The 25,257-nt window shown below is 37.1% G+C and overlaps 1 protein-coding gene across 1 annotated transcript in view; it reads right to left on the bottom strand.

The window, feature by feature from the left end:
• The window catches only part of LOC128868613 (nuclear pore membrane glycoprotein 210), a 145,836-nt gene that overhangs the window by 44,492 nt on the left and 76,087 nt on the right, over positions 1 to 25,257 (bottom strand). Inside the window, exon 21 of the mRNA XM_054110904.1 lies at positions 10,183 to 10,335. Coding sequence (XP_053966879.1) covers positions 10,183 to 10,335 — 153 coding nt within the window. The remainder of the gene's footprint in view (positions 1 to 10,182; positions 10,336 to 25,257) is intronic.

Here is a 25,257-nt window from a genome sequence, read left to right as displayed (position 1 = left end):
GGCGGCCAATTGATATCGGAATTTCGGCTGATTATTCGGTTTTCAGAAACGGTAGCCAAAAATGCGAGTGTAACTTTGGCAGTGTGTCAAGTTGCACCGTCCTGTTGAAACCAAATGTCGTCCATGTCATCCTCTTCAATTTTTGGAAACAACTCGTTGAGCATGTCACGGTAACGCTCGCCATTTACTGTAACCGCGGCTCCTCGCTCATTTTCGAAAAAAAAATGGCCCGATGATGCCGCCAAACCAAAAACCGCACAAAGCAGTGACTCGTTGTGGATGCATTTGCTTCTCTACAGTAACATGTGGATTTTCTGAGCCCCAAATCCGACAATTTTGCTTACTGACGTAGCCACCGATGTGAAAATGAGCTTCATCAGAAAAGAAGAAGAAGACTCACCAATTTGGAAATAGGTTTTCAATATTTCCCAATTTTGTTCAAGCGTATAACGTCCCATTTCGTAAATGTCAAACCTTTAAGGGGGGAGCCTGGTTTTTGAGGTCTAAAAATTGCATCTCTTTGCGATTTTTTTTTTTAAGGAAAAAATTAATTTAGCACTGCAAATTTTTTTCTATCTTTTAATGAACATTTAAAAAGTACCTATACAAAATTTTTGTACTGGTTAAAATAAGTTGAAAAAATGGTTAACATAGAAATTAGTAGAACGCTGCAACGCTGGAGTTTCCTACGCCAGTTGGATACAGCTCGTAATTATTATCTAAAGCAAAAAATCCAAATGGATTTCTAATTATCATGATCTTTTATTCTAGATGAACTAAGAAAACTGAGAGAAAATCCAAAATTTCAACTTTTTGTAGGTTTTAAAGAAAAAATGCCTTTCTATAAACAAAAAATTCACTTCAACTTGATATAAAAATCTTGAAAAATTTTTTTTATCTATTTTGTTAGTTCAAATAGAAGAGAATTTAATACTGAAGGGATTTTTTTGATTCATTTCAAAAGGCTTATTAGTTTTTCTCCATTCATGTACGCCAATTCAAATAAATTACAAAAATGAAAAGTCGAGAAAAGAAGATAAAGTTTGTACTATAGCTGTCCGGTCACAGCGTAACTACCTAACGCTCGCCTACCTTTGGCTTTGTATCTACGGAAATATTGAGAATTAGGCTCTGTAACTTTGTATGAATATTCTGAAATATATTAGGAATCGCTTAAAACGAAAACAAAAATTTTGATTTTTTTGACCTTATAAACCAGGCTCCCCCCTTAAGTAAATTATGAACACATTTGACATGTCATTTGTGTTACCATTCTCAAAAAAATAGGTGGTTCGAAAAGCAAACGCTATATGGCCCACCCTGTATTTCTCCCATACAATGCCGTTTACAAACTTTGATCAAAATTTAATTTACTAATTACTATTGTGTATCGTATTTTTATTTTTAATTTTTTTAAATTACACTGAACAACATATTCAGAATGATTGTCTGATAGTGGATTGATTCCAATTTAGAATGAAAGTAAACGAGTAAAACCTCCAACATTTTTTGCATCCTGTGGTCGAATTTCTTGTATGGCTTTAAAACTTAATTTAAAGTGTAAGTCAACAATTGTGTTCCAAACAAAACGATCCTCCCTGATTATCATGGCTGTATGTGTTCGCAATATATAAATACAATATAAAACAGGCAGAGCAAAGCTTTCTTACGAACTGGCCTTACCTCGTAAGAGTTTTTCGCTTCGGTGACCCCCCGTAAAATTTATTGCTTAAAATTTCTGAAGCGCACTTCACGCTTAACCCTCCAATTTCCTTGTACTGAACTTTCATTACACATGTTTCCAGAAAGGGCCAAAAATACCCATCTAAATAGGAGGAAGAAATGATATTTGAAGCCATTTTGTATATAACATTTTCAATAAACACTTCCGCCAAAAATTTCAAAACTTGCACTCTCTGTAAAACAAGGGCAAGCCCTCCGGACTAGTGCTGCCTTTGGAATAGTTGATCCTGTGGATATTCCCTTTCATTAGTATGTTCCGCATGTTCCTGATGAATATCATTTTTGTAAAACTGTGGGTTGTTTTATCATTTTTCACAGCCATGCTAGCATGAAATTTAATTAAATAGAAAAGATTACACTTTTGGCTATACAATGACAAAAGATCGTCGACTAAAATGCCGCATTTTTAGTTTAGCAGAGATGGTTAAAAAAATAAAAATTCTACTTTGGCTCGCATTTGTTACTGAACTTTTAGGCAACCCAAAATTTATAAATTCAGAAATACCCTGATTACTTGCAATTCTATTTGTTGTTCGATGCTTAAATGAAACCAGTTATATGCATGGTAGTTATCAAACTAACATCTTATGCTACTAACCACCCACACAGAATATCGCAAAAGTTTTTGCCCAAATGTAGGTACATTTTGTGAGATTAACAAAATTTAATAATACGGCACACAGACCCATATACATATAAGAGTGTAACCTAAAAAACTTTGGTGGCAAAATGTCTATGGGGAAATAATGTAAAAAACTCGCAAGTAAAAACAACAAATACTATTGCACGACAACATGGACACTGCGGGAACTATGGGAATCTAAACCACATACCGTTATAACAAGCTATGGCAGCTCCTCACATGGAATTCGCACTCACTCACGCATACTTGGATACATTTCAATTGCAAAATAATTCATAATAATATTTGAAACATTTAATAATGTTGCTAACCCATTATTTTATCATGCTGTCATATGCAGAATCAGAGCAACGGAAAACAAAAGGAGCGGCAGCTTTCAATTACATACGAACAGTTGTTGCTAACAACTTTCAACAACTACATACAAACATGCGAGTATTCTCCAATTTTGTTGGCTTCAACTCAAAACTACGCCACTGCAGCAACGAGACTAGAGTTATATGTATTAAGTTGTCGAATTTTGTTGGTTTTGCAATTGCTGCTGTAACATGCTTAGAATTTTGTGGTTATGCTTGTGGTTGGCCGTTGCTGATGCTACTGCTGCTGCTACTGTTGTTGCAACTTGTATCCACTTGTAATTCACATGATGCTCGTAAAATTTCAAACCATATTTTCAATTTGTTATTGTGGTATGAGTGCGTTTTGGCGATGTGGCAAGCACCGAACGAGGACATATGAAATAATAACAACAAACCAAAAAAGCAACAATAACAGCAGCAAGAGCAACAAAATCGGCAGCAATGCTTGCTGTCCTACTACAGATGAGCGGCAATAAATTATAATGGACCAAAAATTTAATATACAATATAATGAGAAAAGAAGGCTTGTGGTTACATGTATACATACATATATACATACTTAAAGAACACATGTAAATACATGCAATGTTGCACTGTAACCCTGCAGAGAAAACTGAATTAGTGAAACAAATTTCTGGTTCATAAAGAGTACCATTTCACCAATTGATAACCACTTCGCTGCAAAATGGGGAAGTAAATTTTTTTCGCCTACAAATCCAGAAAAAAACCCTGAACTTTATAAGGAGCACATAACAAAACCTCAAGGTTATTTGCATATACCATACCTTGGACCGTTGAATTCATGATCAGATTAAAATACTCGCATTGTTGGCGAATTTATGGCATCGAGCTACCGAAAAACTCTCGATTCCGAGAGGTTTAATGGTGCGGGGAGGTTTCTCGACTCAAGAAACAGGCAAGATTGTAATTTTAGAGGTGAAAATTACTGCCATTGTGTTTTTAAAAATCCATAAATACACCATTCCGGAGGGATGAAGGTTTTGTTCTGCAGTAAGTCCATGTGCCGATCTACACAGCAAAAATTCTACGAGAATATTTGGAAAATAATAATAACACTAACTTCATGAAGTGGTCACCGTAGAGTCCCGACCTGTCTCCTATCGAGAACCCATGGACAACCTTAAAAATGTATATTGTTCAAGATAAGCACCGCGATTACAAAATTTAAAGAATCTTAGTCTTTCAACGTTGAATTCAATTCTATTCCCCGAAGATTTGGCAATATGAATGCTCGTAACTATGATCAATATGGATATCATCAACTACAGAACAACTTCATTTTCATGGTTTAGTCAGCATTTTTACTTTCATCTATCTGCTCAACTCCAGAAGGATTAAGAAATGGAAAGCAATGGATTAGCGGTTTCGTGTTGGCCACACCGTTGCATTCTATACATCGAGTTTTTCTAATGTGTGCTATCATTCAAGTTCGCTTAGTATTACACGTTCATAATTTTAAACAAAACAGGCCCAGAATACCAATTTGCGAAAATTTTGTATATCGGCGGCCCAAGTGCCACTTTTTTGACAAGATATTGTTTTCATTTAGCTTAAACTATAAATAGGATTTTTAGGAATATGTATGTACTTGGATGTCAGTGCCCACTGAAGAGTTTAAAAAACTTAGAAAATCCCTTTCAATGGAAATTCCGTAAAATTTAATTCAAAATTTACCATGTTAAAAAAAATATTCTACGCTGATTTTGAAGTTTTCGCCAATACTGCATATTCTGTATCATACAAATATACATACATACATACATACATACATATATATATATATATATATAATTGACCCTTATTTGGTGTTTGGCCAAGCTCTTGAGGCTTGGATTTTATAAGGAGCTTTGTTTTGGCAGAAATACACGACCGCTATTAGGAAAAACTTTCTATCATTTGATGTTCATGCACAGAGATCCAAATCTGTATTACCAAATGGTAGTCACGCATCGACCCATTCGGCTACGGCGGCCGCCAGATATATATATGTACATTATAATATATTTCCATGCCAATATTTTTGTTTACATTTTAGTACTCTGATAACTGCGGCAATGCTGCAAATGCTGAAATTCTTGTGGTGAATTTGTAGTAAGGCCACGTGAAGTTATTGAGTGATAGTAATGAGCGCACAGCAAGCGAGCCAATTAAGGAGAATTTTCACAAAAATATCGAAACGGTCGGAATTTTATTTAGAGATTATTATTCTAGGAATTTCAACTACTCATATTAAGTAAAAATTAAGTGCAAAGAGATACGACTCACGCGTGCCTATGTACGAGTATATATTTGTGTCTGTAAACATAAATTTCGCAATAGCAAAATAATTATATTTATTCACTTACTGAAATTACGAATTTCCTTATTTTAATTTAAAACAATGTCGATATTTTTAATGGAAAGCAAACATAAACACAATTTTCGTGTGTCATTTTTCGTGTGTCCAAATACTCAGTTGAAATATTTAGATGTTAATATTTCAGCATTAAAGAATAATTAAAACTGCAGTGAAGGAACTGCCATACACCTGGAGAGGACCAAACACAATTCATTTGCAAACGGTTCCCACGGTCCTCACTTTCCGACACTTTGCGACACATTGTACAACTGTCATTTTAAGGAGCCTAAATGCGGTGTCGGATTCGAGATAAAATTTACTTTGCAGCCAACTAATGTTGTTCAATCCGTTGCAAGGAAGAACGTCATCAACAATGAGAAAAGCCCGTCGAACGAAAATTTTTTTAATATGCTTGAAACACAAGAACAAGCGCTGTCCGACTTGCAATATTAAGGACGCCATGATCGATTGTGATGAGCAAAGCAGGAATCTTTAGCCCAACAGTAAGCCTGGACAATCAAACCATTGCCATATCCAATTCAGGCTGAGTAAAGTATTTTGTTGTGGAACAAAACCGCAATACTACAGCCCGCTAATAAAATATAGCACCTCCATCAGAGAAAAAAATCATCAAAGATCAAGTGGAGTGTAAGCCTAACATCGAAAAACTCCAGTGAATTTAAGTCCAGAACTTCACCGGCTGTGGTTCGAAGAAGCACCTTCAACAGTCAAGGATGAAAGATTACCAGGTTTGGCCATCGTTGTGCTTAACACGTTCGCGGACACTAAAAATTTCAGGGAGCTGCAAAAATAGACAGGCAATTATTTTTGAAACTAGTTGTAATATCCAAAATCTGATTATACATGTTGTTTCACACGGCAACGTGGTATCATGAGCCGAGACTATGTTGTTTTTTCTATATCACCAACACAATCTAAGTTTTTTCGTAAACAAACCGAATGGCATGGCCACTGTTACGTCCACCTATCAGCTGATTATTTCAAATTCGCTGAGAACCGATTAACGGTATGATCTTGGTCACACCTCTGAAACTCTTTTCACCATGATCAGCAGTAGTAGCAGAAAAGAGACGCTAAAAATACCTATTAGCTCGGAAAGATCGCTCTTTGAACTGAGCCTAGTTTTTTATTGCGTACGAGAACTTTGCATAAAAAAACTGAAAAAATTACGCCTCCCAACATAAATTTGTATATATTTTTTTTTTACTTCAAATTATCTACATATGTGTTGTTAATGATAAATTTTACAACTCAATTTCTCAGTTTTATTCTATACATAATTGTTGTCGGATATGACCTATTATCACCACCTCTATGGTTGCATTATATTTAAGAGGGATGCTTAAGGTTAAACTATATACCGGCCAATTGGAGAGTTGCGAAAGTCGTCTTTATACCCAAAGCAGGTAAAAATGGTCATCTCTACTCGAAAGATTATAGGCCGGTTAGTCTTACACCATTCATTCTCAAAATCTTTGAAACTACTCTGGTATTTGATGTTGAAAAGGCTTTGGAATATAAGGAATATTCAACATTCAACAATGTATCAACTAAAGCTATTTTAGAAATCCTTAATAGTGCCATAAATCACTGGATTGCAAGTCTCCTAAACTGCAGAAGGATTGTGGCAGAATGGATTGAGACTATTTTATCGAGGAAGCACGCGGGCGGCTTATCGCCACTTCCCTGGTTGCTAGTCGTAAACCAAATACCCAATACAAGGGAGCAATTAACAAGCTCACTCGTAGCCGCAGAATTTGTGTTTATTGGGTTCCCGGGGCATAAAGGCATAGAAGGAAATGGAACTGTGGATGGAATAGCTAAAGAAGGGGTGAGACTTACAGGGGATCAAATAAGTCAGCTGCTCAAACCCCTGCGCACAATTCAAAAAGGACTAGAGAAACACGCATGCTAAGAAAGGCAAAAGGCAGATGGCTAAGCTTAACCAATTGCAAAGTTGCCAGGATCATGTGTAAACACGCATATGATGACAAGTATAATAAATCGGTTGTATCGCTCGCTAGAAGGAACTGTAGAACTTTAGTTCGTAAACAACAGGGCACTGCCTAGTTTCAGCACACGCTTACAAGCTAAATTTTACCCTTAACGACCCTTGTGGAAATGTAATGAGCCGGGTACAAGAGAAGCCCTGGAGCATCTTCTATGCTACTGTCCGGCTCTCTCGAAAACTAGACTTGCTACCAGGGTGCTCTCGGCTTTGAAAAGCTAGAATCTATCCCTTAACTGGAGGACTAAATAGGACTGTGATCTGGTATCGCTATGGACCAAAATGGTCTCTGCGTGACTTCAGCCAGCCAGTATAACCTAACCTAATTTATTTTAGAATATTTTACTTGAATTGCTTCTACGGAATTTCAAAAAATAGCTTCAAAAAATAAGATTCAAATTTAATGAAATAAGTAAAATTTACTAAAATAATTAAGGCACTTTAAAAATTCTCAAAATTAGATTGAAACGAGAAAGGTCTGCCATTCAATTTGCCTTGCAAATATTCGTAAATTTACTCATTGCAAGTAGAAGTGTATATTTACAAGCAAATAAACAATGCAACGATTAACACCGTACCAGCAAAGACATACAAAAGAAAATTAAACATCACTTCCATTTAAATGCCAGCAATTTCCAAGTAGAAATACAAAAGAAAACAAATAAAAATATTTCTGTTGTGCTACACTTCGTTGTTTTGATGCAGGAATTGTTGCTCCTAGCCACATTTTCACACCTGCAAACAACACAATCACACAGGTTTGCAACCACATATGTAAGTACAGCCACGGGCAACTAATTAGAAACGATTAATCTACTGCTTATATTATTTAGCGGTTAATGAAAATTGTGTTTTGAAAAAATAAAAACGGTTACATTTTTGAGATCAAAATGCTTTTATTCTTCTCTTCCAGAATTTAACATATTCAAAGAAACAAATGCACAGGGGGTTTTCCTCACTGTAATTCTTGAAGTATGTTTATGAAATTTCTACAGTGGCGCACGCTCTTAATTTTTTTTTTTTTTTTAATTAAATCATCAATATAATTATCGGCCTAAGAGATCACAACAAATATGTACTTTCCAATAAAAATATTTAAAAAAATATCCAAACAAATTGCTTTTATAATTTTTGTTTTTCGATATTTTACGTTTTTTTAACTATGCATAAACGGATGCTTGGAATTTGTTCTTTAAAATGATACCTAAATTAGTATGGAAAGGCAGAACTTTTTTGGATTGTGTTCTTGAATTTTTAAATTCTTAATTAAACTAAACCTCAGACATTTAACAAATGTGGGAGATAGAATCTGACACCACAATGCGACGGCGCGCGATTCCTGCGATTGCAATGGACTCGATATGCACTGATACGAGTACCACCACCGCACATCTCCTTGATAGCGTCTAGATATCAATACGGCTTCAAAAATTAATTTGTTTTTGTACCACAGAGTGTAGCAGGTGGACTTGAATTTAATTTTATGGCAAAACATTTAAGATTTACATAAATACGAAACTCATGACACTTCGTGGAAATGAAGTAGAATATTAAGTTCTAGCAAACGGTCGCTGGGAATTTCTGTCAGGAATTAAACATTTTCTTATTATTTATAACACTAACTTTTTACATAACATTGGGCTGGCGAAAATGCTCCACTGAACCCTCCCCGAGGGTGCCGGCTGGAAATAAGTACCACAGTTGTCCACGCTAAGTTAAGGGTGCTATGGTTAGTGGTCGATACTCCTCAATAGTGCAGCACTATTCAAAGTAGTTTTAACGTGGTCGGGGGTGAAGGGCAGGATTAAGGTGTGATGCGACCTGTGCGAGAATCTGTCAGGCTTGGGGCCCGTTTTAGAAATAACCAAGTCTCAAACGGAGCTTACGGATACCTGGCGCCCTCCATAATTACCAGCCTTACCCGTGTAGTTCGGAGCTATGCACGGGCGGATATCTTTTCTCCGACACTCGTGGGTCCAAAAATGAATAGTCCAAACAGTAAAAATAATAAAAAAAGGAGTTCTCTTAACAGACCGACAGGAACAACCAGTTCCGCAGTACGAGCAACGGTCGCACCAAGCTCAAAGAATCGGCTTAATGAGTCGTCCCAAGCAAGTGACAGCCGGAGCGAAAGCCAGGCCAGTAACTTTACAAACAACAGTACTGGATACAGGTCCAAGCACAAGCAAAATTACACTAGCCCGACAGTCAACTGTGATTCAACCCCAAAAAACGGTCCCGACCGGAAGCTCAGCTATTGCTAGCTCCGGTACCGTAGGATGGTCCCTTGGGAGGGGGGTAGACCCAGCAAAAGCGAGCTACCAGGCTTCTAAGGAGGGTATACGAAACCCAGCCTAAAGAGAGCGAACTCACACGGGAGTTGAAGGAAGCGAGTGAGAGAGCGAAAACAATCATTCCAGACTTCAACCCCGATTTCAAACCAACACAATCTACTCCAAAACGACGACGGTCCTTGGAGGAAAATAAGCCTAAAGCAAAAAGGCACAAAGCCATTGGCGTGACGCCCAGAAAATCCTTTGCGGAGGTTGCAAAAGACCGCATCATTATAGGAGTTCTGGATGAAAACTTCTCTAATCAGTTGCACGCGGCTGTATACATATGCATTCTGTGTGTTAGGCAACTGGTCGCTTGAAATGTGTGGTGTGTGAGTCGACTACAGAACATTTTTCAAACAGGTAATCATGTGTGTATTCCTCAAGCATTTCCTCCTTTCCTACAGTGCATAGCCACACAGACAGACACCGATGCAGTCTAGCTCTTACACATAATAAATGCAAACACACATACATGCACATTTTATTCAAGTTATATGCATGAGAAATAAGTACTATTTTGCTTCATCATCGCCACCAGCAGCGACAACAATCGGCCACGTTGGACAGCTAAACGAACGTAGTTGCACACTAGCGCATCCACACACACTCACGCATGCATTCATATATATGTATATACTGATCTAGAATATGTGCATATCTCTACTGGCCAGCACTTTGTGGTTATAATTCATTATTTACTCCTGTCGGCTTACCTCAATGTCTTGTAGTGTTGTTGGTGCATGCACATGGATAAATAATTGCTCATCCGTTGGCAGTTCGTGCAGTATCTTTACCTTGTATTGCAAGGATCCGTGCGCTTTTACTTGTTGTATGACTTGCAAATACTTCGTATCGGATGCTTTCACCTGTAAATATGAAATTAAATGGAAATATTCTTAATTCATACTTATGTGCAATAGAATTGAATGTAAATTGATACAAATTATTATAAATATTCACATGAATACGTGTATAAGTATTGGGAGTAAAGTAATGTTTGCATGTGCACAGATAGTGTTGTTGTGATGGACAGATGTACAGTAGTTGAACAAATAGGCGAAAATTGATTATACGTAAAAGAACTGTGTAAATGAGTGAATACTGATTGAGGTCAGCCAACATGAAGTTAATGAGAAAATTAGAAATACTAAAATTAATTTTATCTTAAAAGATATCAACAACAACAAGAGTTGCTTATGGCACTTTAGTAATTAGAATGCCGTGTGATACTTGAAAATAGGATCTGTTCACAATGGGAAACTGTGTTACAAACAAACTTCACTGACTGCAGCGAATATAAATTACGTTGAGTAAATACAGTACTCCACGAAAGTGAAGATACCGCAAGTCAGGAACTAATATCTGCCAGACTCTCATAAACCGAAAAACAATTGCAATAATAAAATATCGAGATAAACGACTTGAAAGTCTTCAACTTGCTAAAGCAAAAGACATAAAAACATGGTGACTTCTCATATTGATAAGAATGCACGATATATTTTTTATGTGGAGAAAATGCGCAACACCACCAGGGGAAAAACTTATAAAAAATCAAAGCGAATTGGCTGGTGGGGGAAAATGATCGTTGGACCTTCCCCTTCCACTAGAAACCATTCCCAGTTCGTGGCAACAGCGGTGCAGTCAACATCGCTCTGCGCGTGAAAGCTGTTTTAAAAGTGTGTTAGGATTTTGCAGTAGTTTTGCAAAGGTTTTGACTGATGAACAAAAGCAATTGCGTGTGGAAAAGAGTCGTGAAGTATTGGCAAGTGACGAACAAGATAATACTTTAGACAATTGTATCACAGGAGATGAAACCTGGTGATTTGAGTACGATCCTGAGTGCAAGAGAGAGAGTGCGGAGTGGCACATGAGCCAGTCGCCACGACCCAAGAGGGTGCGCACCGCCTTCCTCTGCACCTCTGCATTGGCCAAGATGGGGGTTCCTGTGCTTCCCCACCCTCCCTACAGCCGAGACCTGTCCCCTCCGGACTTCTTCTTGTTCCCGCGCCGGAAAAGAAAGCTTTCGACTCCATCAAGGCGATCCAAAAAACTGTGACAGCCGAATTGAACGCGATTCCAGCGGATGAGTTTAAAAAAAATTTCCTGCGGTGGAAGGACCGCTACCAGCGGTGTATGGAAGCTCAAGGGTCCTATTTTGAAGAATATTAGTTGTAGTGTATTAGTTGTATAAGCCAAAAGGTTTAATAAAACTGCTTAAAAAAAATAAGGTTCCTTATTTTTCAATCAAACCCTGTATAAGAGCAATTCTCTTCATGAGGGTCTACCAAAACTCAAGGATCAATAAACTTGAGAGTTGCACAAGCTCAACTAAATAAATATATGCATTGGCTGCCTTTTTAAGCCAATCAAATAAATATAATGCTCGTCCTAGTCTTTTTGAGCCAATCAAATATAATGCTTCATTTATTGGTATGTCCGCCTTTCGCCTGTATTATCGGTTTTTCCTTGTCAGAGTATTCCTCAAAAGTGATATTATCGCCTTCAAAGTACTCCCCATCAACTGCAACGTAGTTATGCCAACGCTTGATCCAGTTCTCGAAACATTTCTGGAACTCTACTTTCGGTATAGCCACCAGAGCTGTCTTCGATTTTTCCATTACATTCTTTCGGCTGTTAAAACGCGTTCCCCGTAGGATGATGATCGAGGATGACGAACTTAAAGGCAGGTCGCCAGCATCGAAAACTGAGGAAAACTTAAATAAGGTGGAAGAAAAGTTGATCAATAATCACAAATTAACCATCAGTGAACTAGAACATTGCTTATGGATCCGTTCAGGGCATTGTAGTTAATGATTTGAGTTTGAGCCGTGTTGCTGCAAAGTTGGTCCCAAAGGACCTGAATTTAATCCACAGTTTTCCAACATTTCTAAGGTGCTCGCACCATTGAACCAATTTTTAACGCAAAATTTGCAAATTCAAATCCATTTTTAATCTGTACAAAATCGAAAACATGTGCAAAGGTAGATTTATTCCAGACGACGTAACTTTTACAAATGTCAAGCAATGGCGATAAAATTTCGGTAGGAATATTAATCACAGATATAGTAACCGAACAAAAAGACATAACTCAAATAAGATATGTTAACAATTTCAACAACTTGTCATAACCACTACTACTTATTCGAACCCCCATGATTTTTCTTTATATGTATGTATTAGGGTGGTCCTTATTTTTCAAAATCAAAATTTTCAATGCAGGAATCTCTCATTATGTTGTTTTGATAAAAAAAAATATTTCCTAAAGTTTCATACCGATAAATTACCGTTATCACGTGCCGCAATGCCATTGAAATCATGCTTAGAAAAGATATATGAAAAATTGACGATATGTTTCATTAAAAAAAAAAAACATAAATAAAAAGAAATTCAAATAATTTTTGAATAAAAACTTAGTTCACTTGTTATTTTTGTTACTGAAGTCGACACTCATAGCCTCTCTGGTGTGTTTAGGGTAAGTTTTTCTATATTTCTCCAAAACCTATAATTATAATATAAATGAAAATCGTTAATTTTTAATAAATAACAAAATTTTGTATGACGTGTTTTACTTACTTGAAGAACGAACTGCTTTTGGTTCTCATTTTTAGTGAAAGAATTGTTGAATTCTTCCATCAACTTCACCCCCCTTTCAGCTGTGTCGTTGACTACATTAATGTTGTCCAAGATTTTTTTCCCTTCAATATATTTCGGGTTAAGATGCCATTCAGCAGCATTTTCATTCAAAAATGCGGGATTTATATTGATGCGTTCAAATAAATTCATTGAATTTTCAGTTATTAAACAACTTGGAAGGTCTTTTTGTAAAAAAATTTTCAGGTCCATGTATTGAACAGAAAGTTTTTTCGAGGCATCGGTTTCATTTTTTGATTCACTTTGTTTATCCTGCATTATATTTTTAAGCTTTTGCGCCATCTTCTCTCTTTCTTTAATTGGCACATTGTGATCAAATAATGAAAACACGACCGCCTCATCTGCCAAGTACCAGAGATGATTTATAAACTTCATTATACATGCTTTTGTCACTGTTTCGTCTTTTTGTAGGTAATTATTCAAGTTTCTCAAAAGACAAATATCTTGCCATGGAGCCTCGATTGCTCTGTTTGCTCTAAACCATGGTTTTATGTAGTTAACAACAATAAAACCACATATTCTGCATAATGCTTGTTTTTCATCTTCCGTTGTTTCGACTTCATTCCGTAATAGAAATATTTTTATACTATAAATGGCCTTTGCCATCCACCGAGCTTAATGATAAGCACCTGGCTTTCGTATGATATTGCCCTTAGGAAGTGTTCCACCCAAGAGTATTATCGATAATTCAAAGAATTCCTTATAATCATTACGTGGTTGGTGCTCTTTTTCAAGTGTTGTCAAGCAAAATTGTAATATTTCATCGCGTTTTCCTTCTAATAATGTCATTAACATACTGCTTGTGCTAAAGTCACAGATATTTTGTGTATTGATTTTTGAAAAGTTAGCTTTGAATTTTTTAAATAATGGAATGTCCGGACCAGTAGATTTAAATAGTTTTACACTTGAAATAGCCGATTGCAGCACCAACTCATAAACATGATGCCGACAAGCTAGATATAAAATGCTGCGACCAAGTTTCACTTCCAACATGGCACAGGCTCCATTTAATCGGCCGGTATTGGAAGATGTTGTATCAAATACAAAGGCTTGAACTTTATGTTGCAATGACCACTTTTCTAATGTGTCATAAACTGCGCTGGAGATTTCTTTTCCACATCCTGAAGGAATATGTGGAACTCCTAAAAGCTGCTCGATTACAGGCGTTTTGACTATAACGGGTAGGCGGTCAACTTTACTCGTATTGGTCAAATCTGGCAGTAATTTGGTATCCCAGTGCACTATTGCAAAGTCAACGTTTAAGCCTGAAAAATTTCTTTCGATATCTTTTGCTATATCTTTGCGATATTTATGTCTTGCTCGTCTAATAGATGACCGATTTATGACAAAGTCCATTGGATCTAAAGAAAGACTTTCCACACAAGCATTTAAAATATGTACTGCATCTCTATCACTGACATGACATTTATCTAAAGCAGCAGCAAGTCTTCCAGTCAGAATCAAATTTCTTGCTCTGCGGAGTTTTCTATTATCAGGCACAAGCGATAAATTATTTTGTTCTTCCCATGATGCTGTAGGATCGGAACAAGTATTGAGAAGTCGAGGTTCTGCCTCACCAAAAACGCTGCCTCTTTCAGAAGTTTCTGAATCAGAAGAAGAAAATCTGGGAGTTGGAACTAGAAATCAAAAATATTTATTTATGTATTTTAATTGCTATTTTATAAATTTAATATATTACTTACCGTAGGTTTGATTTTTTTCCTTTTCAGCTTGTAGTTTTTGCTTTTTCAACTCTTTCTTTTTTTCAGTTACTGCTTTTTGTTTTTCTGCTGCAGTTATCTTGTTATCTATGCCAAGCATACTACCTACACGATTTGGGTTTCTTTGGGCAATTAAAAACTGTTTGTCTTTTTCAATAGACATAATGTTCAAAGCATTTGCATGGGCAATGTCAAACAGATTATTTAATTTTTCGCTGAACGCCTTTTCTTTACCTTGTTGGTTATCTGTTCTTCGTTTACAGCTTTTTTCTAAATTTCGCCATTTTTCATACAATTTTTTTAACTTTTTCACACTATCACTCTTGTCTTTGGTCGGAATTCTTGCCTTTCGCCAAAATATTTCACACTCGTCGATCACTAAATTTGCCGCTTCTGACAAATTCAAGCGCACATTTCGCATATTATTAAATAAAACAGATAAGCAATCTTGATTAGAAGGCAGCTTGCTGCCAAGAATTTGATTTTTCATTGCACCTACTAAATAAATTCCTTGTCGCGGCATTTTAAAGTTTTTCTTAAATGACAAATTTATGCCTCTTAATTTTTACTTCACTTCACTTATAATGAATCACACAAATTGCGTGGAGCTTAAAAAATTTTTAATGCAACTACAACGCTAACAGAATAACGGAACTATTCGCAAAATAATTACAACACATATGTGTTATTTAAAGCAGTCAATATGCCCTTTATTGCTTGCTTCTTTTACGCTAATTATGATAACGGTAAAAAGAAAACCAGAAGATAGCAAAATAGCAACACAGCAGTGTATGACAATTTCGTCACTATTGCCTTGACAACGTAACTTCAGTGGCATTGCGGCACGTGATAACGGTAATTTATCGGTATGAAACTTTGGGAATAATTTTTTTTTATCAAAAATATTATATTGAGAGGTTCCTGCATTGAAAAGTCGCCAAAATATTTCATGCAGTACATTTAAGGACCAGCCTAGTATGTATACACCCTGCTACAAAACGCAGTTTCAAATTGGAACAACATTTTTCAAAACATCATCAAAACTTTCAAATTGTTTACCAGATTTTTCAAAAATTTTCTGGGTAAGCAGTTTTATAGACCATTGAGCTTTATTATTAAAGAGATTTGCCATTTACCTATTAAATTATGGAGATAAACTTCGGATCTTAGGAAGAGGCTATACCACAGCGTTGTTGGTCAGATGTGGCTCGAGGATTGAATTATATCTGAGAGGCAATTCCTTGAAAGGAATAAATAAAAAATAAAGAATTTGTTGTTAGGTGTTTGGACGAGCTCCTCCTCCTATTTGTGGCGCGCGTCTACCTACAGTTTTAAGTCGACTACGAACGGCAATTTGTTTTTTATTAGGAGCTTTTCCTTGGCAAAAATACACTCGGAGGTTTACTATCGCCTACCGATGGGCGACCGCTATTACAAAAAACTTGCTCTATTATTTTGTTGTTTCATGCCCGGATATTCAAACCTACGCACTCTCGAATAAAAGTGACGCACCAACCCTTTATTGCGGCCGCCGGGGATACCAATGAATAAATACACACTTTTAAAATTAAAAAGCAACCTTACTTTTTGAACACAATTCGTACAAAGACCTACATAGCATGTTTTTTCTCGAAAGCATAATTTTCGACTTGGGCGGTTATTATATGTGATAACAGAAAAAATATATTGTAGTTTTGCATCTATTATGCAGGGTGACAAAAAATAACTGTATACAAACTTCTCTGTGCATTTAGATGAATGTAAAACTTGTTTAACGAATGCTCTTATTTTGTGATTGTTGTGTGTGTTCTGAAGTACAAAAAAAAGTATTCGTTTCTGTTCCAGCTCTTTTTAAATACTTTGTGTAACGATGTTAAGTAGTCGCTCAGCTATTATAGCCCTGCATCAGCTAGGACCACGCAACTGCGAGATAGCACGGAAGCTTGGAATTGCACGTTCATTTGTTTCTCGTGCAATCAAATGATTTAAGCAGCCTGGTAATGAAGGTGACCGTCCTGGAAGAGGAAGAAAACGAACTGTTTACACTTCCAAGAACCGAAAAATCAACAATAAAAAGAGTTCAACGAAATTCTACCATCTCGATGAGGAAAATTGCTCGTGAGACAGGCATTAATCGTGAATCAGTTCGCCTTATAGCAAAAAAAAGAGCTTGGACTTAAGCCTTATCAACTACAAAAATGCCAGCTGCTCACGGATGAAAACAAGAAAGTAAGACTCGAAAGATGTCGCACGCTTCAACGTCGGGCCGCGCAGATACGGGCTGGGAAAAAATCGCCTTTACGGATGAGAAGCTGTTTACCGTTGAACAAGCTCACAATCATGGACCTTCGTCCATTGCTCGGCACCAGCCCACAGAGCAAAAACAACCCAAGAGTGGTGCAAAACCAATTTCCCCCCTTTCATTACTTCCCAGGCATGGCCACCCTACTCACCGGATCTGAATCCGCTAGATTACAGCGTATGGTCGATTTTGGAAGCAAGGGCCTGTGTAAAACGCCACAAAGCTTTGGAGTCCCTGAAGCAAGCGATGCGTCAAGAGTGGGGTCGCATAACGGTAGACGAACTGCGGCCTATAGCCCAAAATTTTTTGAAACGTTTGAGCTTGTGTATTCGTGCTAAAGGTGGCCACTTCGAAACTGGCTGAATATAATGGTACTCAAACATTGTCTATTAAAATTTCACAATTTGTTTTGAGCTACTATCAATGATAAATTTTTTTCATTAAAAAATGGTGTATACTCTAATTTTTTGTCACCCTGTATTTTATTTTGAATATTTAAAAAGGGATGACAACTTTCATTGGATACTGTACTGCATATAATCAAGAATGCAAGATTTCTAGTTTTTGTAATAACATAACCAAAGTCGATAATGTCTCAGCTATTTTAATTAACACAGCAGTCAACCAGCAGCAAATATGTTTGTAAGTACTTGTTTGTAAATATTCATGGTCACAGTGATTTTACATGTATGTATGTATTTATTTCAATATTCAGCTAAGTAGGTACAAGTAAACACAAACTTATGTACATATATGTGCATGCATAGAATGCAGATACATAATTACTTTATTTATTTGCGTAGATGTTATTTATTGTTTTGATAATAAAATTTATTACTATCGATGTGCCGCAAGAATCGGGTCAACAGTGGAATATCCAAGTATTACAGTGTGTGAGCACACAACTTTCACTTAAACGCACACATACATATGCATACACATATGTATATGCAGGTTATTTGGTATTCGTTTGTGGCAAAGCTTTCGCAGTTAACACACTTTTAGACAGTAATTAAATAATAAATAGATACAATACCATGCAGCTTACACATACATTTATCACTTGAGCAGCAGAATACAATACTAAGTTTCAAATTAGGAACTTATGTAAAATCGCAAATAAATTAAGTAAGCTGAGAAGTATTCATACTATTTCCAAGTTGCATAAACAATATGCGATTTGTCATGATTAGAAATCAATTAATTTTAATAGAAGTGCATGTAATTTCTCTAGAGCCAAATATGGCTTATTATACATACATCATTCGAGATGCCACTACAAATCCGATGGTTTATTGCATTGGATTAAACTACGAGGGGTGCCTTTTATAGGTATGTCGGGATTAGAGAACAAAAATAAATTTTAATCATCGAAAATCACTTTATTGTGTTTCAAAATATTCTCCATGAAGATCTAAGCACTTTTGCCACTCTGAATGAGGTACCTCCAAAACATGCATTCTGAATGCCGCGACCGCTTCTTCAGGTGTCGAAAAACGTCTGTTTGTTTTTTACGTACGGGAATTAAAAGAAGTCTCAGTTTGTTTTTTACGTACGGGAATTAAAAGAAGTCATTCGGTGCCAAGTCAGGACTATACGGCGGATGACCCATTAATTCGATGTTTTGGGTGCTCAAAAATGCAGTTGTTTGAGCCGATGTGTGAGAACTCGCATTGTCCTGGTGAAGAGTGATCCGTCTTTGGCGATTGGTTTTCCTAATTTCTTGGAAGACAACTGGCAAACAAATGGTTGTGTACCACTCAGAATTTACTGTTCTGCGTTGTTCTAGTGGTACGGTTGCGACATGTCCAGTTTTTCCGAAAAAACAGGCGACCATTTGCTTGGAAGGGCTTCGTGCGCGAACAACTTTTGTTGGATTTGGCTCATCTTGAAACACCCATACAGTTGACTGCTGTTTACTTTCGGGCTCATACGCGTAAATCCATGATTCATCACCTATCACGATGTCGTAGACGTGTTTCGGAGCCCCGCGATCGTATTTTTTGAGCATTTCCTTCGACCAATCGACACGAGCCTTTTTTTGAGCGATTGACAAATTGTTTGGGATCCAACGCAAACAAATTTTTTTGACAGTCAAATGTTTATGTAATATTGAATGTATGCTGGTCCCACTAATGCCTAAGATTGTCTCAATCTGACGATAGGTCACATGACGATCTTGCAATATCAGTTCGCGCACAGCATCAATGGTTTTCGGAACAACAACTGATTTTGGACGACCTTCACGAAATTCGTCTTGGAGTGAACTACGACCACGATTGAATTCACCATACCATCGATAAACACTGGTCCTTGATGGAGCTTCATCGCCAAAAAATGAATTAAGTTTATCCATGCAATGTTGCTGAGTTAATCCACGGCGAAAGTTGTAAAAAATAATCGCACAAAAATGTTCACGATTTAATTCCATTTTTGGACCGAGATGAATCTTTTAAGTTACTGTAAACAACACAAATAGCGCTGGTATTTCAAAACGTTCTGAGTACGTAAAAGCCAAAAAATGTCAAACTTTGCGATACAGCTATCAGTTGCCAGATTGCAACACCAGGGTTGCCAAATCCCGACATATAAAAGGCACCCCTCGTATGTACTTAAAAGCTTGGAACTACTATTGTGCAGATGTTGTACTGTTGCAGGCTTGTATTGGGTCCTTTTTGAGTAAAGCAACGCTCGAAACCTGATTTCTTTCTAATTTTTCGTTCCAAAATGTCCAATATATATTCAAGAAATTTTAAATCTGGGCTTTGCGGTGGTGTGCTTAATTGCCTCAAAAAACCAAGCGTTTTATGACGATGGGCAGTCTTCCAATCATCTTCCAAGTGAAGGTGTATGCCATCTGTCTCAAACTCATAACTACCCCAAGGATAAACTGAGAATGCTCACGGCATTGCGACTGCGTAGTTATCTGCTCATGATCGGGTTATGGTTCACTGACTTCTGTCGTTTCTGTGAGCAACTAATTTCGTTATCCTATTGAAAGATTCAACCTGCGCCAAGCAGCAAGTTATCCTCGACCAGGTGACGAGCAGCAAGTTATCCTGCGAATGTTTCAAACTTCAGATGCCGCAGCAACATTTTTTCAATAAACTTTTTGGACTTTCAAAGACACGGAAATAGAGGATATATGTAGATTTTAGTCCATCTCTGTTGCTTGATTAAACAAAAGCTCTAAAATATTTTGAAAAATACAAATTACAAAATTCAAAGCCCTAATCTCGAAATAATATTAACAGAATGGCAGTCAATTTTTTCTCGTATCTCTACAATAGACATAACTAAAACTAATTTAGCGCTTCACAAAAAAAACATACAAAGTATAACTAGTTTGATTTCCTCATATAAGCATAAAAACGCAAAATAAAACTGAAATAACGCGAAAATTAATTTGCATAAATAAATTAAAATGTTGATGATACCACTAAACACACCACCGTAATATGCATAGATGTGCGTGTAAAAGAGAAAATTCCTCGTATTTATACCAACCAGAAACCGTTGTAATTTACGAAATGAAAATAGTTTATGCATTTATGTATGTAAATTAACATAGACTGCTGCGCGAAATGAATTTCTATCAAACTTTATAATTTGAGTTAGAAAACTATTTTGAAAGTATGTGGTATCGGGAGCGAAGTTGTTGTAGATCGAGTTGGCGATATACTACACCAATGCACCAGCAATGGTTGATGCTAATTTTGGGAAATCCAGTACTTAAGGAAAAATAAATAAATAGAAGCTTTTATGGTTGCAAAGGGCAGTTGGATTAGGGAAGCATTCGTTAAATGAAAAAATCTCTTTTTTTTCACTTTTTTTTTTTTGCCCATCATATTTTTACGGACGCAAATGATGAAAAGTTACTAATAACCTGAGTTAATATATGCATGTACAGTCAGTCTAATGGAAGCGTGACCGGCAAATTTAAAACTTGGAGTCCCGTAACAAGAAAAATTTCAATGCTCGTAAGCCATTTATCTTTTTTGCAATACGCGTTGTGCAATTTGTTAGTTTTGTGAGAATTTGTGAGTCACGCGATTTGATTTGAGTCAGTGTTCCAGTGTTCCTATGTACACATCCTAAAGGCCCAAAAATGTCACGTAAATTTGAAGCAGTCGAAGACATTAATAAATAAATGGGTGCAAGGATATACCGAAGCTAAGAACTTTGACGACTTCGGTGCACAACGTCCATAAACAATACCTCTCCAAAGCAAAATCAGAAGATCATTCATTTGTTTGGGACAAAGTCGAGCTTTTCGTTGCGTGAAGCTGAAGCTGAAGCAGTTTTAGAAGATCTCAAATTCCGGAGCACATTGAAAAAACCGCTGTTCTCATTCTCACACATTGGAAAAAAGCTTGTATGGGCTAAAGCAAATTCAGAATGGCATCGGGTAAGCGTAATGTTCACGAATAAATCTTCCTTTTGGGCGAATAGTTGCATACGTCGGTTCTAGTGTACTGCTGACAATCGACAACTTCCACGAACTGGTATACATCCAGTTAAGGTTCATGATTGGGATTGCTTCTCCGAAAAAGATTTTGGCCGTTTATTTGTATTCACAAAGCATGCGAAAAGCATTACTACGATCAGCTGCGAAGATGTTTACAAGAACTAACCAACCTAGGATTTTATAAGCAGGCAACGATCCCAAGCATCGAAGCCGACGGTGTGTAGAGTCGAAACCGCAAAATGCGATTAAAATGTTGGATTGGCTTTCAGAGCTGGCTGATGTTAACCCCTTTTGAAAATATTTGGGCAGCAGCAAAAACTCAAAGGAAAAAATATAAATTTGGCTGATTTAGAGTCGATTAAATCCCCAACTTGCGCAGAAATTGACACATGGTATGACTCGAAGATGTGCAGCCATTATAGCTAAAGGTGCTCAATGTACATTATATATGGCGTATATTAAATATTATAAACCCATACAAGTTTGTTAGAAACGAATTCGTCTAATTGTTAAATTATGGCGGGCACGCTTCTATTAGACAGACCGTACGTCGTATGTATACGTTTTTCCACAAATGAAATTATGCTTATTATTATTGTATAATAATACTTTTTAAATATTCTTAACCCGTGAGTAGCTGAAAGTTGAGCTGAGTTGGTTTTGTAGTATATTTAAATTAATTCCATTAGAGCTTCGAATAGCTGCAAACGAAACCATTGACTAGTGCCAAATGTTCATACTCATATTGTTCATTTAATTAAAGGCGTAAAGGCATTTTTATGGTGTGTACCTGATTCAGCAATGTATTTCGTTTTTCTGCCAATTTCTTTATTTAACATTTCGCAAACTAATTTTGGTTTAATTTTCCAGCAGCTGGATAGTCCTCTGCTAAAAAAAGCTTATTTTATTCCTCATTTCAAGCACGTAAACATCAAGAAATCGTAGTGCAATATCATGTTCAAGCCCTAACAACAAAAAACAAAGATACTTGTATTTACCAGCAAACCCCGAAAAAAATGGACAAAAAACCGCACCAAACAGTGACTCGTTGTGGATGCATTTGCTTCTCTACAGTAACGTGTGGATTTTCTGAGCCCCAAATTCGAGAATTTTGCTTATTGACGTAGCCAGCGATGTGAAAATCAGAAAAGAAGAAGAAGACTCATCACTTTGGAAATAGCTTTTCAATATTTCCCAATTTTGTTCAAGCGTATAGCACCCCATTTCGTAAATGTCAAACCTTTAAGTAAATTATAAACACATTTGACATGTCATTTGTGTTACCATTCTCAGAAAAATAGGTGGTTCAAAAAGCAAAGCTATACGGTCCACCCTGCATTATACACGAGAATCGGATTTTGGTCAAAAAATTTAATTTTTCATTGAGGCCCATTTTTAACTTAGCGGGTACAGTGACTGATTCCAATGGCAGCCAGTTCTACGTTACCGGAATGACTCGGGTTTTCCCTACCAAGGGCTGCCACCCCAGTAAACTAGCCATGTCTAGTGAACAGTATATCACCGAGCAACTCCTCGCAGCAATCTTGCTCCAAATACTTCTCCTCAGGGCTGGTTTTGTATCCAACCCTGGGCCAGAGGTATTCTATTGCTGCATATGCGACAAACGGCTCCACCTGAACTCCACCTCGGTTAGGTGCAACAAATGCAATGGGTGGAGCCACCTTATGACCTGTTCAGGCCTTAAGTCATATAGGGAGCGGTCCACACGATATGTGGCCACGTGAGGCTCCCGCCAGCAAGCGTCTGATGCCTCAACGGGTAGTGCCCCCTGATAGGCCGGCACTTCGAACCGCCACCACAACCCATACCTACACGGTAAGGAGCCTATCGGACCAAAACAACTCCCCCAACATAGCCCATCCCCTTCCCTCCTGCTCCAGCCCAGTGCGGGGACAAACCAGCAGCTCTTGGTCTCCCGCACAGTTTGTTGCGTGTGTCAGACCCGAATACCTCGGAACCTGGCATCAGTCATATGCAATTTTTGCAATGGCTGGTGCCACTTTCGGAGATGTTCCGGCCTGCGCACCACCGGTGAGTGGGCAACTGACTACGTTGCTGCCCCTACTGCAGAGCTCTGCTCCCGCAACCGGTCGCCGTGGCGCGGCCGCCCACCACCATCAGGACGCAACAACAACAGTGGAATGCACAGCAGGCCCAACGTAGGCAACCACGCTGGTTTTAGCTCTGCATTTGGTTTCCTCCAAATAAAAATTTTTCACAACTAATCTGAATAAAGTTACTTTCGTCATCAAAAATTATGGCGTTCCTGACGGTTTTCAACACCGCTAAATAGCTTTTTGCGGGCTGTGAGTCCATGGAAATCAGCTTTTCGCAGAACTTTGCGCACAGTTTCGGGATGGCACTTTCCCCAAGACATTCTTCACCTTCATTTATACCCTTGAAAATTATCTCATGCTCAGTTTTTTCTTGCTTTGGCCACGGTTTTCGCGCATATATGGTCATGCCCAATAATGTGTTCAACAGTACTGTATTTAAGATTTTGTTTTTTAAGATTATAACATCCCTCTAGCTAGTGAGCCATACATACAAGCTAGGTATTTCCCTCACATATGAAGAAATATTATTTAAACCATAAAACGATTGATTTGAGAATGCAAGACATTTGGCCTCTTGCAGTTTCATCCTGAAATGGCACCATTGCGCAGCCGTACAAAACTGTTATTTAAATCTACTTTAGGCATCAAACTATAACGATTTTAGGCATCAAATTATAATTTGAGAATGAAGAAGTGGTATCATTTAAATCTGTACCAAATTTTTTTCCATGGTTAAAGTTTTTCTGCAGGACATACACATATTAAACATTGAAATATTTGAGTGAATGTTCAGTGCAAAAACTATTTAATTTCAAACAAGTTACAAAATACGCCAGTATCAATTTACCATTAAAAAAATCTTCCTCGTATGTACACTAAGTGAACGCAGTAAATAATAAAATAGCGAAGCAAATTGCATTATTAAGGTTGCATTACATTAATTTAATCGTTAATTAAAATATGCGCGTTAAGTGGTTTTAATACTCTATACCCGCATACATGGCATGAGTGAGTTTTTTTTATTTACATATTCTGTTTTAATTATTATTATTACTTCGTAGAAAAAATGCGTTGGTTGGTCATGGATGCACTGAGGCGGCAATTGACGACAACCGCAACAAATATGCGTTGAGCGCAAAAGAAATAATGAATAGCTTACACGCCCACAATTTAAAATTAATGATAAAAATATTCTCTTTTTTCAATTTGATGTGATTATATTGTTTTTTTGTTTTTAACAATTTACATACAATGCATTTCACAAGAGCGTTCCTGCGGGAATTCATAGTTAACGGCAGTTCTCCCCCCAAATAACTTCTTTAAAAATACATTTAACATTCTAAGTTGTGGCTTTCCTTACGAATTGTTTGAAATTGTTGGCCATCACGGATGTGTGATCTTTCATGAATCATTTCACGACAGTTTTTCTCATAAAAATATTTTATTATTTAAGGAAAAATAACGAAAGTAGTTTCGCTTTCTCATGGTACGCAGTGGGCCAGGAGACCTTTATAAGTGGCCCAAATTGATCATTTCCCTGTGACTTTTTCCTTTTCCTAAAACTTAAA

Source organism: Anastrepha ludens, chromosome 6, assembly GCF_028408465.1.
Source record: "Anastrepha ludens isolate Willacy chromosome 6, idAnaLude1.1, whole genome shotgun sequence".
NCBI lineage: Eukaryota > Metazoa > Arthropoda > Insecta > Diptera > Tephritidae > Anastrepha > Anastrepha ludens.
This window is presented reverse-complemented; position numbering and strand designations above follow the sequence as displayed.